Source organism: Lethenteron reissneri, chromosome 60, assembly GCF_015708825.2.
Source record: "Lethenteron reissneri isolate LAM-NWPU_2019-01 chromosome 60, ASM1570882v1, whole genome shotgun sequence".
Taxonomy (NCBI): domain Eukaryota; kingdom Metazoa; phylum Chordata; class Hyperoartia; order Petromyzontiformes; family Petromyzontidae; genus Lethenteron; species Lethenteron reissneri.
This window is the reverse complement of record NC_083838.1, coordinates 6266107-6283837: the sequence shown is the minus strand read 5'-3', so window position 1 is coordinate 6283837 and position 17731 is coordinate 6266107. Positions and strand designations below refer to the sequence as shown.

The window sequence follows — 17731 nt, the reverse complement described above, 5'->3', positions numbered from 1 at the left end:
ACGCGTGTGTGTGGTGTGTGTGTGACGTGTATGTGTGACGTGTGTACGAGTGACGTGTGTGTGCAGTGTGCGTGTGACGTGTGTGTGCGTGTGACGTATGTGTATAGTGTGTGTGACGTGTGGCGTGTGTGACGTGCGTGTATGGTGCATGTGTAGTAGGTTCAAGGAGACTTGGACGACGTAGTCGGAGACACACTTATTTATTGAACTACAGTTGTATATTACAGGCCGAGATATACAACACTTGAAGGGGTATCGGCCCCTTCACCTGCCTAACAGGGAGATCCCACAATCTCTATCCCGGCTAGCCTACTCCCAGGTCCTCCACTACAGGGCTAGGGGAGGCTAGCTGACCCAGCTCTGGCCAAGCTGGGATCACGGCACCCTGAGTCCCCAGACCGGCTCTTGCAAGAGCATCGGCTCTGGGCTCTCGGAGCCACACCACTAGCTTGCCCTGGTCGTTCCTGAGAAGGACAGCGATCCAGGGGAGTCCCAGGGCCTATCTAGCCGGTCTTCTTTCTTCGCTGGTTTAAGCTAAACACTGAACCCCGAGCCCTCCGGCTCACCGCCTTATATAGCAACTCACCCACCGAGGGGTGGGGCCGTGGGGGATCCCAGCGCCGTGTTAGCCCCCCAGGCTAAACGGTGCGGACGTGGATGTAAGCATCCTTTTGCGTGCGGGCATAACCACACCCAGTGTGTTTGTTTGCCCTCCCGTAACACCTCTACACATGTGTAGGGGTGTTAAAGAGAGGGCCCGTTATGCATGGCAGCCTATGGAAAACAAACACAGTGGGCGGGGCTACGTAAGTGCACGAGCAAGTGCTCTCTACGACGTCCGAGCCAGACACCCTGGGGGGGGCTGGTTCGAACGTTATGATCCCCCGGGGCCCCACCCCTCAGGGAGGGGTTGGGTATAAAAGGGGATGTTTCAAAGGGCTCGGCAGTTATGTTTAAGCTAAGGGAAGAAGATTGAAGACGTCTTAGATAGAGCCCTGGACTCCCCTGGTTCGATGTCCTTTTCAGGGCCGGACAGGATTGAGCCAGCTGCGTGGTCCCGGAAGCCAGAGCCGGTGCTCTTGTAAGAGCTGGTCTGGAACTCCGGGTACCGGGCCCGACTTACCAGTGTCGGGCCAGTTAGCCTCCCCTAGCCCATTAGTGGAGGATTCGGGGCTAGGACAGAGTTAGCTAGGGGTGTATCCCGAGTTATACGGGTGAGGGGGCCGATACCCCCTCGAGAGTGTATATGCCCACTGTCATATTGTGAATAAACATACGTGTGCCTCAACCTCGGCGTCAAGCGTCCTCACCGGTACTTCAACTGGTGTCAGAAGTAATTCGAACATGGACACGCGGAAAACAGCGCGGGCCAAAGTACCGCAGGAGGAAGACACTGCCGAGATCGTCGAGCCCGAGACGGCTCCACAAGACAAGGTGCAGCCGGGGCCTGACGCCTCCTTACCGGGGCATCGAAATGAAGAGGGGCCGCAGCCAGACGCGTTACGGCTGGCTCACGGGAGGCTGGCGGAGCTGCTGTATGCCGCTGCCGCCACGCTGGAGACCATCACGCGACTAGGGGCCGGTGATCCAACACGGGGCGAGGCGAGCCAACGACCAGGGCGCCTTCCCGCCATTTCGGAGCAGTCCGAATTTGAAACTCCCGCCATCGACGCTACAGCTGTTCGGGGCGTGGCCAGCCTAGACATCCGCTCCGACATCGCCGTCGCTGAAGCTGCAACGTCATCACAAGCGCGACAGGCGATCCCATCGGCCGTTCGCACCGACGCACAGCCGAGTGGTGGTGACATCAGCCTGCGGGAGTCCACAACGATCGCTGCGCTTCATCAGAGACTGCCCCCGCTGAAGGAGTTCATCGGCGCGGAGGGGGACTGGGCCGGTTTTCGCCGACGTTTCCTCGCCCATCAGGAGATGGCGAAATGGTCCGATGAGGAGGCTCTCTGCGCGCTGCCGGCGCTCCTCGACGGCGACGCGCTCGCCGCCCTCACATCGGCGCCGAGAGAGAAGCGGTCTACGTTACCGATGGCACTACAGCTGCTGGGCGGGGTCTATGGACCATCGGCTGAATGCCGACAGCAATTTTACGACCGCAAGCGGGGTGAGAAGGAGTCGCCCCTAGCATATCGGACGAGCCTCCTGGCGATGGCTAAGTCGGCCTTCCCTCGTATGGACGACGACGGCGTGGACGCGATGGTCACGGAGAAGATCCTCCTCCTGGCAGACGACCTTGACATCGCGGTCGTCGCCCGGGAGGACGAGGAGATGACATCGCTCCAGGCGGCGCGGCTCCTCCACGCCAACCTCTTGTCACTGCGGCGGAAAGCCAGCAGGGCATCGGCGGGGCGTGCGGTGGCTGCAGCCACCATTCTGACGGAGGAGCTCTACGCCGTCGACCACCGACCGCAACAGGCGACAGGAGCACGGTCGGGCCGGGACGGACCGGGCCGTTTCAACCGTCCGTCTCCTCCAACGGCGCTCCCGCGGTGTTTCAACTGCGGCGTCCGGGGCCACGTCGCCTCGGGGTGCCGCGCTCCTCGACAGCGCGGGACGACACCTCAACGGGACGACGGGCCTCATCACAAGCTCCACCATCATAACCCGGCGAGTCGCGGCACCCCACATGTTTGGCCCACGCACACACCCGTCACGCACTCAAACACCGCAATGAGAGGGGGGCCGATATCGCGCACCATCGCACCATCACGCACCACCCCGGGTACTCATATCGAACCCGGCCAGTGGTCCGTGCTGGCCGATCGTGTGGTAGCCGCATCGTCGGGGTCGTCGGCCGTTGTGGGGCACATCGACGGGGTTGAAGTGCGCATCCTGGTCGATACGGGAGCATCGGCGACCATTATTTCGGAGTTGATTTACAATATTCTCCCTGTCCGGAGTCGTCCTTTGATGCCTGTTAACGTACCATTCTATGCGGCTAACGGGGGCTCATTTGGCATCATCGGACAAATTCGTGCCCAAATTTGTATTGGGGAAATTAAATTGTCTGGGCCGATTTTTGTTTCCTCCTCGCTGGCGGTTCCGTGCCTGCTGGGGACGGACTTCCTGGCCAAAATGCCGATTAGGATATTGATCGACCAGGGATGTATTGAGCTCCCGTCGGGCAGACGCATGGCGTTTCTGCCATCGCCTGTTACGACTCGGACGGCGTTCGCGACGGTGCCGGCATTCGTAGAGAGAACGGTGCGCGTCCCTCCGGGGGCGCAAATGTTGATTCCCTTGAAACTTCGGCGGCCCTTCGCTAAGGGTGTTGGGGCCCAAGGGGTTCTGCTGGGGCCGTCTAGGGCCGGGGTTAGTGGACCTCATTTACTTCCGGCCCAGACCATAGTAAGAGGGGACGGTGAACCCTTCATCGCGGTCCTCAATGTGGGCTCGCAGACGGTGGTGGTCCCACAGGGGACCGTGCTTGCTCACGCAACGCCGGTGCCATGTGAGGAACCCGTCGCAAATCACGTCAGCGTTGTCCCTGCGCCGCGACCGCATTCGGACAGCGATGAAGGGTGGCTCGAGGCGCTTTGTGCGGGATCGACGGACCTGTCAGATTCAGAGCGTCAACAACTTAAAACACTACTGCGGGAATTTTCCGACGTTTTTAGTCGGAATAAATACGATTTGGGTTGTACTCACCTGCTGCGTCACCATATTGACACGGGTGACAGCGCGCCAATTCGCCAAAATCCGTTTCGGTTGAGTCCCGCCGAAAAGGACCATGTCAAATCGGCTGTTGATGACATGTTGGCCGCCGACATCATTTCTCCTTCCACCAGCCCTTGGGGAGCGCCGATCGTCCTGGTTAAAAAGCAGGACGGTTCGTTGCGGTTTTGCGTTGATTTCCGGCGTCTTAACAAAATTTCGGTTGCCGACGCATACCCGCTCCCTCGGATGGATGAATCGCTGGACGCCTTGGCGGGAGCGCGATTCTTTTCCACACTGAATTTACTTTCGGGATTCTGGCAGCTTCCTCTGGACGATGATTCAAAGCCTAAAACTGCTTTCCGTACACCGCATGGCCTGTTCCAATTCAACCGGTTGCCGATGGGCTTACACTCAGCGCCGGCAACTTTCCAGCGTTTGATGGAATTGGTTTTGGCTGGATTGCAATGGGAGTCGTGCCTCATTTATTTGGATGACGTTATCGTCTTTAGTAAAACTTTTGACGAACATCTCCAGAGGTTGCGGGCGGTTTTCCTAAAGATGCGGGCTGCTAATTTGAAATTCAAGCCCCAAAAATGCCATTTGTTGCGCGATTCGGTGCGTTATTTGGGGCACATCGTGGGACGCTCAGGTATTGCTACCGATCCCGCCAAAACGCAGTGTGTCAGCTCCTGGCCGACTCCCACCTCGGTGGGAGAGGTCAGGAGTTTCATTGGGTTCGCGTCGTATTACCGACGGTTCGTCGCTGATTTTGCGACAATTGCAAAACCCCTGCACGCTTTAACATCTAAAGGGGTTCGGTTCCACTGGGGTCAAGAGGAGGAGGCTGCTTTCTGCTCCCTTCGGGACGCCCTGGTAAAAGCCCCTCCCTTGATTTACCCAGATTTTTCTAAGCCCTTTTTGCTCGACACCGATGCGAGCAACACAGGTATTGGGGGTGTGCTTTCCCAGGTGGTTGATGGCGTGGAACGGGTGGTCGCGTACGGTAGTCGGGTGTTGTCTCCTGCGGAGCAAAGATATTGTGTCACCCGTAGGGAACTGTTGGCAATTGTCTATTTCATCCAACAGTATCGCCCATATCTGTACGGTCGGCATTTCACCGTCCGCACAGATCATGCGGCACTACAGTATGCCCTGCGAGTTCAACAACCATCGGGACAGTTGTCTCGATGGTTGGAGGTTCTCCAGGACTTTGATTTTGAAACCACCTACCGTAAGGGCGTTCGCCATACGAATGCGGACGCTCTGTCGCGCATGCCAACCACCTCGGAATGTGCATGCCTCCTGGGGTCGGGACGTTGCAGGCCTTCAGGGGACGCATCGGTTCCGGTCTTGGCAGCCACCGACGACGACGAAACATTAATTACTAATTCGATCGAACAACAGGGAAGAGATTCCCTGTTGGGGTTGCCCGTCACTGAATGGGGGCGCCTCCAAATGGAGGATACCTCCCTCCTCGGGTGGCGTCGTCGCGTCGGGGGTGCTGGGCGGGTGAAGGGTGATTCGGATGCATGGGAAATGGTGCAAGGTCTGCTGATGCATTGGGACGGCAAATCCCAGCGACATCGGCTGGTGGTCCCTTCTGAGTTGCGAGGCAAGGTGGTGTGGGCCGCGCATGAGCGCCTATTACACCTGGGGACCCAAAAGACTCTTGCACTGCTACAACTTGATTTTTTTTGGCCTGGTATGACGAGGGATGTTGGGGATCTATTGGGATCATGCCCTCGGTGTGCGCAACGGAAACCGCCGGCGCGGGAGTCTAACCCGCCCTTGCAATCGATCAAAGTATCCAGAATAAATGAGCTTGTCGCGCTGGACATTTTGGGCCCATTTCCCGCCACCCCCAGGGGCAATAGGTATTTGTTGACAGGTGTCGAGTATTTTACGCGCTGGCCTATGGCCTGGCCCCTTGCCAACCAGTCGGCAGCAGCCATCGTGGAGGCCTTTGTTCAGGGATACGTCCTGGACAAAGGTGCTCCGGAGCGGCTGCTGACCGACCAGGGCAGAAATTTTTCCGGTAAATTACTCAAACAAGTCTGTGACCTCTTAGGCACGAAGAAAATTCGTACCTCCCCGTATCACCCGCAAACTGACGGAATGGTCGAGCGCCTGCATCGCACCATTACGTCAATGATGTCACAGCAGGTCTCGGACTCGCAGACTGACTGGGACCTGCATATTCAAGGGGTCTTGGCGGCATACCGGATGGCACCCCATGCAGCTACGGGATTTTCCCCCTTTTACCTCATGTACGGTCGCGAACCCGACCCGCCTGTTCGCGCCCAGCTGCAGATCCCCGACCCGCAAGGGAAAACTAAATTGGCTGACCACGTCAAATTTAATCTGGCCAAATTAACAGAGGCGCGGGATGCTGCTATGCTAAACTCGGACCTCCGTCAAAAGGCGAATGAGCGCCTCAGGCTGGGTCGGGCGCATGTAATACAGTGGAAGCCGGGGGACAAGGCATGGTTGCACTGTCCCCAAGTGCCCCTGGCTACCTCCCCTAAGCTGGCGCGGCCGTGGCGGGGCCCTGTGGAGGTGGTCGAAGTTTTGCGACCACAGTGCGTGCGCATTAAATGGGGGAAGCGGCGATGGTTCGTGCACCCCTCTAGGTTAAAACCCTTCGTTGCGGTACACAAACCCACTTCACACATGCGTGGCCAAACGTGTGGGGGGTCGACCGACTCACTGGGTCCGTCTCCGTCGTTCTCACCTAATGCCTTGCCGGCCGTGCCACCTCCAGGTGCATCAGGACTGACGGGCTCACGCCCGACCACCCCTCCTGGGGATACCGACGGTCGCGCGGCATCGGATGAGGTCTCACTCCGGGACGAACAATTGCCACCTTACGGTCCGCCACCCGGGGTTACCCCGTGTGAGGGGCCCGCTGCAAGGACGCGCGCAAAAATGCGCAGACTATTATGAGGCCGGAAGATGTGTACATAGGTTGTGTTCATCGTGTGTTGTGTGGGTGGTGTGTTCCCTGCCCATTGAAATGTACATACGTTGTGTTCATTGTGTGTTGTGTGGGTGGTGTGTTCCCTGCCCATTGAAATGTACATACGTTGGGTTCACCTGGTGTTGTGTGTATGGTGGGTTCCCTGCAAATTGTATATAGGTTGTTTTTTTTACGGAATTCGTATTTATTCAAGGGGGTGTGCGTCGGGTTGTTTCCTCTTCTTGCTGTTGCATTTTGTTGTGTTCTTGTTGCTGCTCTTGTTATTGTTGAAAAATAGTGAGGCACACGCGCGGTCAAGGGGTAAATGCACTTTTATTGTCATTTTTGTATGTTGGCAGCCGGGACGGCTGCAAGCTATGCGGGGGGGGGGGGGTGATGTAGGGGTGTTAAAGAGAGGGCCCGTTATGCATGGCAGCCTATGGAAAACAAACACAGTGGGCGGGGCTACGTAAGTGCACGAGCAAGTGCTCTCTACGACGTCCGAGCCAGACACCCTGGGGGGGGCTGGTTCGAACGTTATGATCCCCCGGGGCCCCACCCCTCAGGGAGGGGTTGGGTATAAAAGGGGATGTTTCAAAGGGCTCGGCAGTTATGTTTAAGCTAAGGGAAGAAGATTGAAGACGTCTTAGATAGAGCCCTGGACTCCCCTGGTTCGATGTCCTTTTCAGGGCCGGACAGGATTGAGCCAGCTGCGTGGTCCCGAAAGCCAGAGCCGGTGCTCTTGTAAGAGCTGGTCTGGAACTCCGGGTACCGGGCCCGACTTACCAGTGTCGGGCCAGTTAGCCTCCCCTAGCCCATTAGTGGAGGATTCGGGGCTAGGACAGAGTTAGCTAGGGGTGTATCCCGAGTTATACGGGTGAGGGGGCCGATACCCCCTCGAGAGTGTATATGCCCACTGTCATATTGTGAATAAACATACGTGTGCCTCAACCTCGGCGTCAAGCGTCCTCACCGGTACTTCACATGTGTGACATGTGTGCAGTGGTGTGTGTGTGGCGATGTCTCGACGTGTATGGCGCTGTCGCCTGTCAGATGTTCGGGGCGCTCTTGCGGGGCTGCTGCCGGCACTTGCAGGAGCTGCGCCTGTCAAAGAACGTCTTTTCTTATCGGTGAGACTCGCCCAACAGCTTGCAACCGACAGAGACAGAGACATTATCAGAGTTGTTTCTTTTTGTTTGCATTTTGACTGCTTGTGTTGTGGTTATTGCAAACATGATCCCTTGTATAAAGGTGTCAGTTTTTGTACCAGTTGAAAGGGTAAAAACTTATTACAATTTTTTGCCACTGGTTAAGGAGAAGTCTCATAGTGTAAATGCTTACCCCGAGCTCTCAATACTCTGATAGTGCGCTGTCTTTGAGTTGTACGCCTTTTGGCGTCATCTGGTCCAACACCAATGGAGACTAGGCTCTAAGAAAAGCTGTCTCGGGTGTGGACCAATCAACTTCAAGGACAGTGCATATCATTATCATGATCAGAGTTGTTTGTTTTTGTTTACATATTGACTGCTTGTGTTGTGGTCATTGATCCCTTGTATAAAGGTGTCAGTTTTTGTACCAGTTGAAAGGGTAAAAACCTATTACTAGAGACACGATGTGTTCATGGCGCTGACCTGTCAGACGGCGCTGCAGTGTTCGACGGCGCTGTGTTGTTAGCACTGCTGTGTTAGCACTGCTGTGTTAGCACTGCTGTGTTAGATGCGTTCACGGCGCTGCCATGTCAGACGGCGCTGCAGTGTTCGACGGCGCTGTGTTGTTCGTGCTGCTGTGTTGGATGGCGCTGTGTTGTCCGTGCTGCTATGTTAGCACTGCTATGTTAGCACTGCTGTGTTAGATGCGTTCATAGCGCTGGCATGTCAGACGGCGCTGCAGTGTTCGATGGCGCTGTGTTGTTCGTGCTGCTGTGTTAGCACTGCAGTGTTCGACGGCGCTGTGTTGTTCGTGCTGCTGTATTCGACGGCGCTGTGTTGTTCGTGCTGCTGTGTTGTTCGTGCTGCTGTGTTGGCACTGCTGTGTTAGACGGTGCTGTGTTGGATGGCACTGCTGTGTTAGACGGCGCTGTGTTATTCGTGCTGCTGTGTTGGCACTGCTGTGTTAGACGGCGCTGTGTTGTTCGTGCTGCTGTGTTGGATGGCGCCGCTTTGCCGTCGCAGGAAGGCCCGAGACGTGCTGCCCTCCTGCAGGCGTTTCTTCAGCAGCGCTCTCATCCTGTCTCACATCGACCTCTCCGACACCCGCCTACCGGCCCCCGCCGTCCGGTGAGGAAGCCGGATCCTTCGCCTGCTCACCCGCTCACTCACCAACTCACTCACTCACTCACCAATTCATTCACCTACAAGCTCACCCGTGCAGGCATTCGCTCGCACAGGAACTCCACCCACTCATTCGCCCGCCCATTCATCTACAAACTCACCCGCTGCGCCGCGGTGGAGTGGCGGTGTCACGATGGCTGTGGGATAAGATTGACCATCATTGATGATGAATCGATGAGCACCTCAAGCGTGACCCCGGGTTGACGGCGTGACCTGGGGCGACCCCGAGATCACCCCCCTTCTCCCTCCATGCTCACGGCGCCCCACAGGGAGCTGCTGCTGGGGCTGGCAGCGAACAAGCACCTGCAGGACGTGTCGCTGGAGCTCAGCGGCTGCGAGGTAAGAGGCACCCGTCGTGGACGAGTGAGTGAGCGAGCGAGCGAGCCAGTAGGGGAACGAGCCGGCGAGCCGACGAGTGGTCGAGCGAAGAAGTGGACTAGAGGGCGAGGAGGTGAGTGAATGAGTGGACCAGTGAGTGGCTGAGAGGCCGAGTGAGCGGGTGATTGGGTGAGCGAGCAAATGACTGGCTGAGAGGATGCTTGGTTATTGAGTGAGTGGACAAGTAAGAGGAATGAGTGAGTGAGCGGGTAAAAGGATGAACAAGCAGCTGAATGGGTGAGCGAGCGGGTGATTGGGTGAGCGAGCAAATGACTGGCTGAGAGGATGCTTGGTTATTGAGTGAGTGGACAAGTAAGAGGAATGAGTGAGTGAGCGGGTAAAAGGATGAACAAGCAGCTGAATGGGTGAGTGAGCGGGTGATTGGGTGAGCGAGCAAATGACTGGCTGAGAGGATGCTTGGTTATTGAGTGAGTGGACAAGTAAGAGGAATGAGTGAGCGGGTAAAAGGATGAACAAGCAGCTGAATGGGTGAGCGAGCGGGTGAGCGCGTAGAGCCGGCGTGTTGATTCGCGAGCCATGGTGGCTGGCTGCTGCTGCCGTTGACAGTTGCGTATGGAAGGATCCAAGGCTCTCAAGTACTGCCTGGAGGACGTCCCAAACCTCTCGCGCCTCGACCTGGCCGACAACGGTAAAGCCACGTGCTCGACAAGGGGTGGGGGGGGTGGGAATGGGAGGGGGGGTGGGTGGGTGAGTGGATCCGCGAGTGTGAGTTGAGTCGCATGTTTTTGTCGCCCCAGGTCTGGATAGCGATCTCCTGTCGCTCATGAATGTCCTCGGCAAGAATCGCTCCATACGCCACCTCGACCTCGGCCGTAACTTCTCCAGCCTTAAGCCCAAGTGTGTGCTCACTTCCTCACCACCTCCTCACCCACCCACCCACCCACTCACCCGCCCATCCACCCTCTCACTCACTCACCAAGCCCACCTAGTGCACTCATCCAACCACCCGGCCACCCATTCGACTGCTCGTCCATTCGCCTGTTTGTCTTCTCTCTGCCTTGCTCACTTATCTTATCTTAAAGGAGTTCACATAGCTCCTTAACCAAGGTGCTTTACAACTAATTAGCAATGGTACTTATGAATGTAATGGTGGAGATGAGATGAATGAAATAGATGAGAGGATTCAATGGGCGTGAATTCGCGAAATCGATGACGGTAAATAACGATGAATGGATCATCGTCTCTCATCCACACACTCGCTTTCTCTCATCCGCACACTCACCCCCTCCCTTTCCACTCACCCCCCGTGTCCCCCCGCGCCCCCCGTGTCCCCTGCAGGATGCTGTCCAAGGTGCTGGACGGGGTGGTGCAGCTGATACAGGACGAGGACTCGGTACGTAAGTCCGTGTCGGGTTTTCTTGGCGTTAAACGAGCACCCGGCGCGTCGTGCAAACGCCGTCGCTGCCTCCTCGTGAAACTCCCCGGCCATTTAACATCACTCGGCCCCGACGGCCAGCGTACGCTACACGGGGGACCTTTGTCTGTTGCGCGGAGCAGATGCTGCAGTCCCTGTCGCTGGCCGACTCGCGGCTCAAGAGCGGCACGAGCGTCGTGGTGAACGCGCTCGGCAGCAACGCGACGCTCGCCAGCGTCGACCTGAGCGGCAACGCCATGGGGGACCTGGGGGCGCGCATGCTGGCCAAGGCGCTCGCCATCAACAGCTCGCTCCGGTGCGCGCACGCGCACGCACGCACGCACGCACGCACACGCAACGCACGCACCCACACGCTTGGGTACGCACGCATGCATGTACGCACCCGCACTCTGGTACACACGCACACATGCGCAGGCTCCGGTACACACAAAGCGGTACACGTTTATGCTTCGGTGCTCGCGTGCGCACGCACCCAACGCATGCACACACGAACACAACCGCGTGCTTGCCGTGAGCTCTCGGTGAGATCACGGTGTGTGCGGTGAGTTCACGGTAAGAACGCGGTGTGTGTGGCGAGCTCGCGGGAGCTCATGGTAAGAACACGGTGAGATCACGATGTGTGCGGTGAGTTCACGGTAAGAACGCGGTGTATGTGGCGAACTCGCGGAGAGCTCACGGTGAGAACACGGTGAGAACACGATGTGTGCGGTGAGTTCACGGTAAGAACGCGGTGTGTGTGGCGAGCTAGCGAAGAGCTCACGGTGAGATCACGGTATGACTCCCGCAGGACGGTGATCTGGGACAAAAACGGCACGACCGCCCAGGGCTTCCAGGATGTGGCCAGTGCCCTCGAGAAGTAAGTGTCACCTCGCGTACCCCCCCAGCGTGACCTCGCATGACCCCAGTGTCACAAACTCCCTCGATCGTGTGGCCTCTTGAGCAATCCACCCTGATCCTAACCGATCTTGTCGGATCTGGAAAGCCGATCAGGCTGGAGCCTGATTAGTACCTGCGCTGAATATTGCCTAGGAATATCGGCTCTCATCGGTTTGGCCAGTGAAGTGACCAGGAGATGGCAGTACAGCATTGGATTCCTAATTCTATCGGTGTGGAGCTTAGAGTGTCATGTGAAATGCTCATGCATGGAACTGGCCAAACGTCCCAATGTAGCAGGACCCACCTGATAAAGATTCTTGAGGCTCAGCAGACTTTCCTTGGTAAACAAATCAACATTATAACCTAGAATTCACATTTCGATTTAAAGCTTTCGTGACTGCAGGGATTCATCTTCTTGGTTCTTTCGGTAAAGTCACGTAGAAGGGAAATAATAAAATAATAAAAATAAAACATAATAAAATAATTCTCACGACGTTTCGGCCACAACGCAAGCAGCCGTCCTCAGGTGAAGAACAGGGCTGTCGGAAAGACAGCGTCTGAATGACGCGTCTGAATGACGCTGTCTTTCAGACAGACCTGTTCTTCACCTGAGGACGGCTGCTTGCGTTGTGGCCGAAACGTCGTGAAAATTATTTTATTGTGTTTTATTTTTATTATTTTATTATTTCCCTTCTACGTGACTTTACCGAAAGAACCAAGAAGATGAATCCCTGCAGTCACGAAAGCTTTAAAAATAATTATTTTATAATGTTTTATTTTTATTATTTTATTATTTCCCTTCTACGTGACTTCACCGAAAGAACCAAGAAGATGAACTAGAATTCACAGCCCGTTGTGCTGTATGAAGCTCTCTCCATGTCGTGTCGGTCACGAGGATTGTTTGACCACACTTCACGACGCTAGCAAGTGTGGGTCGGTGGCGGGTGGAGACCCAGGACTGGTTGAGACTGCTATTCGTCACTCTCGGCTCGCCGTGGCTCACGGCACACTGAGCTAACCGCAGTGCCACCGCTCCGCTTCTTAATCTCTCCGCCAGGAACTACAGCCTGCGATTCATGCCTCTTCCCATGCACGACGCGGCGGCCGCAATGAAGACGCAGCCGGAGAGGACAGAGGAGGCCCTGCAGAAGGTTCAGACTCGTCGCAGCATTTACCGTTCACACAGCATGAGTGTGTGTGGACACGTGTGTGCGCGTGTGTGTGTATGTGTGTGTCGTGGGGAGCGGTGGTGTAGCGGTTAGCGCGCTGCACTACGGACCTGGCGACCCGGGTTCGATTTCCGCTCACGGCAAACACCAGTGACGATTATCTGAACCGGTCCCGGACCTCCCCTAGGTCGACTCAGCCTCAAATGAGTACCTTGTGCGGTGTGTAAACATCGCCACTAGGGAGACAAAGGCGGTCGGGCATGGTGCTGGCCACCCACCCCCTCGTGTACCGTTCCGGCCTTTATAGGTGCTCGCTAACAGCACTTGCCCCTACAGTCTGTTAAGGCTATATGGGGGATCTTTGTCTTTGTATATGTGTGTGTGAGGAGAGGTAGTGCAGCGGTTACCGCGCTGGGCTACGAACCCGGCAACCGTAGTTCAATTCCCGCTCGTGGCTAACACAAGTGATGGTTATCTGAACCGGTCCTGGCCTCCAGTAGGTCAACTCGGCCTCAAATGAGCACCTTTTACGGTCCATAATCAACGTTATTTATAAATGTGTTGTAACCCTCCACCACCCGACACGGCCAATCAGCAAAAAAGTGTCACGTTGACAAAAGACAAATTAGTTCACTGCTTTAGCCCACCGGTGTGTTGAAGCGTGAAACCGCAACATTTACAATTTTTGAGTTGTACGACGTTTCGCTGGTAATTGCATCCAGCATAATCGGGCAATTCGCCAGAATTGAACTATTTGTCTTTTGTCAACGTGACACTTTTTTGCTGATTGGCCGTGTCGGGTGGTGGAGGGTTACGACACATTTATAAATGACGCGATCTAAACCCAAAAACGTTGATTATGAATAATATTGGTCGTGAAAGCCTGCGTGTTAAACCTTTAAGGTGTACATCGCCACTGCGGAGACAAAGGCGGCCTGGCGTGGTGCTGGCCACCCACCCCCTCGTGTGTCATGCCGGGTCTTCATAGGCGGTCGCTAACAGCACTTGCCACAACAGTCTGTTAAGGCTATATGGGGGGTCTTTGTCTTTGTGTGTGACCGTGGCAGATCGAGAAGCTGCTGTTGCGGAACCACGGCTCGCGGCGTTCGTGCCCGGAGCAGGCGTACCGCCTGCAGCACGGCATCCTCGCCAGCACATCCCAGCAGGTCAGGGAGTCGGGAGGGCAGGGGTTATGGTTGCCACCTGTCCGGGTGTGAATGTCCAGGCACGATCCGAACAGTCTTGAGGTCTGGTACCGCCGGTATTGTGTTGAACTTTGTTACAAGATACTTGACAGTCTTGATATGCCTGGCGCTGACTGAGATGTGTGGGGTTTGGTCTTGAGTTGAAAAGGTGGCAGCCCCCTCCACCGACTCACTGATTCACTCACCCACCCACTCATGCATTGATTCATTTGTCAAGTCGCTCAGTAGCTCACCTACTCACCCACTCATTCACTCATTCATTCACTCACTCACTCGTTCATCTTTCTCACTCACCTACCCACTACAGTTGCCACCTGTCCGGGAATTGGCATCTGTGTTTTTGCGGTAGGTAGTAATTGATTCGTACCGATATCTTGCTGGTACTGTGTTGAACTTTATTCCATTTTACTGCACAGCCTTTATAGGCCTGGTGCTGACTGAGAAATATGTGTGGATTTGGTCTTCGGTGGAAAAGATGGTGACCCAAGAGCCGCAAGAGGTCAGGGGTCAACAAATAGCACAACGGGGATCAGTGGCAAGAGAATGTTGCTGTATGTGCGTCTGTGTCTATTTGTGTGCGAGTGCGTGCGTGCGTATGTGTCCGTACGTCTGTGCGTGTCTGTGCATGTGTTGTACACGTGTGTGTGTGTGTGCAGATGTGGACGCGTTTGTATATGCGCGGGCATGCGTGTGTGTTGTTGTGGGTAGTTGGTAACACAGCGGTTCGTGCGCTGCGCTACGAACCCCGATTTTAATTTGATTTCCGCTCACGACTGACACCAGTGAAGAATACCTGAACCTGTGCTGGGCCTCCCCTGGCCACCCACCCCCTCGTGTGCCATGCCAGTTTTGTACATATTTTGAATTTATTTCGGGCTGCACAACCGTGCTAATCGGACGTGCGAGCCCCGAAAGGTGAGAGAGAGAGCCTTCATAGGTGCTACTCGCTAACAGTACTTGCCCGAACAGTCTTTTAAGGCTTTACGGGGGATCTTTGCGTGCGTGCGTGTGTGTGCGTGGGTCAGCTGGTGGACAGGATGTGCGTGAGGGCCCAGGACCAGCTGAGGGCCCTGCAGAGGGGAGCGGTGGGGGCGGCCGAGGGCCCTGCCCGCTCAGACATGATGCACGCTCAGGCCCTGCTGCAGGAGGCCAAGAACTCCAAGGCCGTACGTATGTAATGGGTTCTGGAGACACTTGTAGAGGTAACTTCTTTATTACAATCCAACAACACTCCATTCAGGTTAGGTACACAGCCTAGGTACACAGCCTAGATACACTACTCTGGCTTCCTCGGAACTCGCCCTCACAAGGACGTAGAGCCGGGAGTTCCAGAGTCCCACCACTGGCCCTCACAGCGTCCCAGGATCCTGAGATGGCTGGTCTTGGGTTTTGGGTCTTGAGCTACAACTGGCCCTGATCGGCTAGGGAGCTGCCCTTTTATGCCTCGTCCCCAACGAGGGGTGGGGTTGTGTCCGCCCCCAGATATCCCACAGAGCACACACAGCCCCCCCCCCCCCCCGTTGGTGGCGCCAAGGGGCTTAACTGGCTGGGGTGCCGAGGGTCCCAGCGCCTGGCGCCAAGGGGCTTAAGCGTCTGGGTTGCCTAGGGTCCCAGAGCCCCCAGCAGCCCCTCCCCTCTTATGTCACTACACGTATAATGGACATTGAACTCTGGCTGTTGCCATTGGGACAGGAGGGTGGTGGGGGGGGATAGCGCCATCCAGCCACCATGGAGAGATGGTAACTATCTCGCCTGGTATACAGGAGGTCGTGGGTTCAATCTCGACCCTAACAACTGTATAGTTGGAGTTTGCGTGTTCTCCCCGTGGTCGCGTGGGTTTTTCTCCGGTTCCTCAGTGCGCCTTACCTGGTGAAATAAAAAATAGTTTAGTTTAGTTCTAGGCCACGATGGGCTTTCACAATTTTGCAAGGTGCGCTCCCAGTTTGCAGAATAATAATACAAATTCCTGCTTAGATAACTATTCTTACGTTAGCACATTTTATGACAACAGCAGCAGCAGGAGCACTTTCACTCCAATCTCAACATTCTTAATTGTATTGTTTGGATTAGGCCACTAAGTAATGATGTGACCCTAATCTGTGTGAAGAACCCTCCACCACCCGACACGGCCAAACATTCAATTGTCACGCAGTGCACAAGCGTTTAACAACACATCAGTTAAATTTCGATTTAAAGCTTTCGTGACTGCAGGGATTCATCTTCTTGGTTCTTTCGGTAAAGTCACGTAGAAGGGAGATAATAAAATAATATAAATTTAAAACATAATAAAATTATTCTCACGACGTTTTGGCCACAACGCAAGCAGCCGTCCTCAGGTGAAGAACAGATCTGTCTGGGAGACATTCAGACGCTGTCTTTCCGACAGACCTGTTCTTCACCTGAGGACGGCTGCTTGCGTTGTGGCCGAAACGTCGTGAGAATTATTTTATCATGTTTTATTTTTATTATTTTATTATTTCCCTTCTACGTGACTTTACTGAAAGAACCAAGAAGATGAATACATCGGTTATTATTTTTCCAGCTCACAATCCCCGCAACCATAATTGGCAATCTCAAGATGCTTTACAAAACTGAAGAAACTACATTCAGATAAAATGGGGCATGACGAGTGGGTTAGGGCAGGGAAAACAGGAGTGAGGGATAGAGATACCCAGCAATCGGGGGCACCAAATCAATAACAAACAAACAACATCGACAACAACGAGCCCCGGGGCAGCCAGGGCAGCAGCAGCAGCAGCCAGGAGTCCCAGGGCATCCTGGGTAGACCAGGGCCTATTCAGCACGGAGGAGGCAGCAGAGGAGAGAGCTGCAGTCCTCAATACGTAGCTATGCACGTTGAACTTCTTTAGCACCGTACTTAGCCAATTGCGCCAATCGGAGGTGCGGGGCAAGGACAACGAACTAACACACAAAAAGCACTTTCACGGGAACTAACAGAAGCAGGAAAGAGTCTTTGCGGCAGAGGTCGCAACCGGGTACCCGATACCCGTACCCTACCCGATACCCGGCTACCCGTACCCGGCCAGGTACGGGTACGGGTACCCGTTTGCGACCCTGGTGCGGCCGGGTACGGGTAGGCCGTGAGTCACTGGTGAGTAACCGTTTGTCACTCATTCGGGTAGGGTACGGGTACGGGTAGGGAACGGGTACCCGGCCGGGTACGGGTACCCATTTGCGACCCTGGTGCGGCCGGGTACGGGTACGGGTAAGGAATCAAAACCCGTTTGCGACCTCTGCTTTGCGGCGGCAAAAACGGGGAGGAAGTTGCGTCCATGAGAGAAATTGCGTGGCCGATGGCGGACCTCGGACGTTCTTGCTCGAGCCGCGCGGCCGTGCGCAGCGATAGCAGAGAGGGACCGCCCCGAGGCTCGCGGCTCGCAGCTCACCCAGCTTCCATCACCTCCCCCCGCCCTGCGCGTGCAGCTGCTGCCCACGCTGTTCCACCACAGCCCAGGGGGGCCCGACCCCCTCAGCGTGCAGATGGAGGAGACGACGGCGGAGGTGGCGGCCGTGCTCGACTCGCAGCTGCAGGTGGGGGGGGGGGGCAGTCACCCACTTCGCCCGGCAGCCCAAGTTCCAATCCCGATCGCGGCCCACACCAGTGACGATTATGTGAAGCGGTCCTGAGCCTCCCAGAGGCCAACTCAGTCTGAAATGAGTACCCGGTGCAGTGTGTAAACTCGCCACTGGGGAGACAAAGGCGGCCGGGCGTGGTGTCCACACCACCCTCT

The 17731-nt window shown here is 55.7% G+C and overlaps 1 protein-coding gene across 1 annotated transcript in view; it reads left to right on the top strand.

The window, feature by feature from the left end:
- LOC133357879 (F-actin-uncapping protein LRRC16A-like) overlaps positions 1–17731 on the top strand; it is a 67778-nt gene that overhangs the window by 37636 nt on the left and 12411 nt on the right. The window contains exons 15-26 of the mRNA XM_061576031.1: positions 7679–7755; positions 8797–8901; positions 9225–9294; positions 9901–9982; positions 10092–10191; positions 10633–10687; positions 10852–11024; positions 11517–11585; positions 12663–12756; positions 13842–13940; positions 15005–15145; positions 17424–17531. Coding sequence (XP_061432015.1) covers positions 7679–7755; positions 8797–8901; positions 9225–9294; positions 9901–9982; positions 10092–10191; positions 10633–10687; positions 10852–11024; positions 11517–11585; positions 12663–12756; positions 13842–13940; positions 15005–15145; positions 17424–17531 — 1173 coding nt within the window. The remainder of the gene's footprint in view (positions 1–7678; positions 7756–8796; positions 8902–9224; positions 9295–9900; positions 9983–10091; positions 10192–10632; positions 10688–10851; positions 11025–11516; positions 11586–12662; positions 12757–13841; positions 13941–15004; positions 15146–17423; positions 17532–17731) is intronic.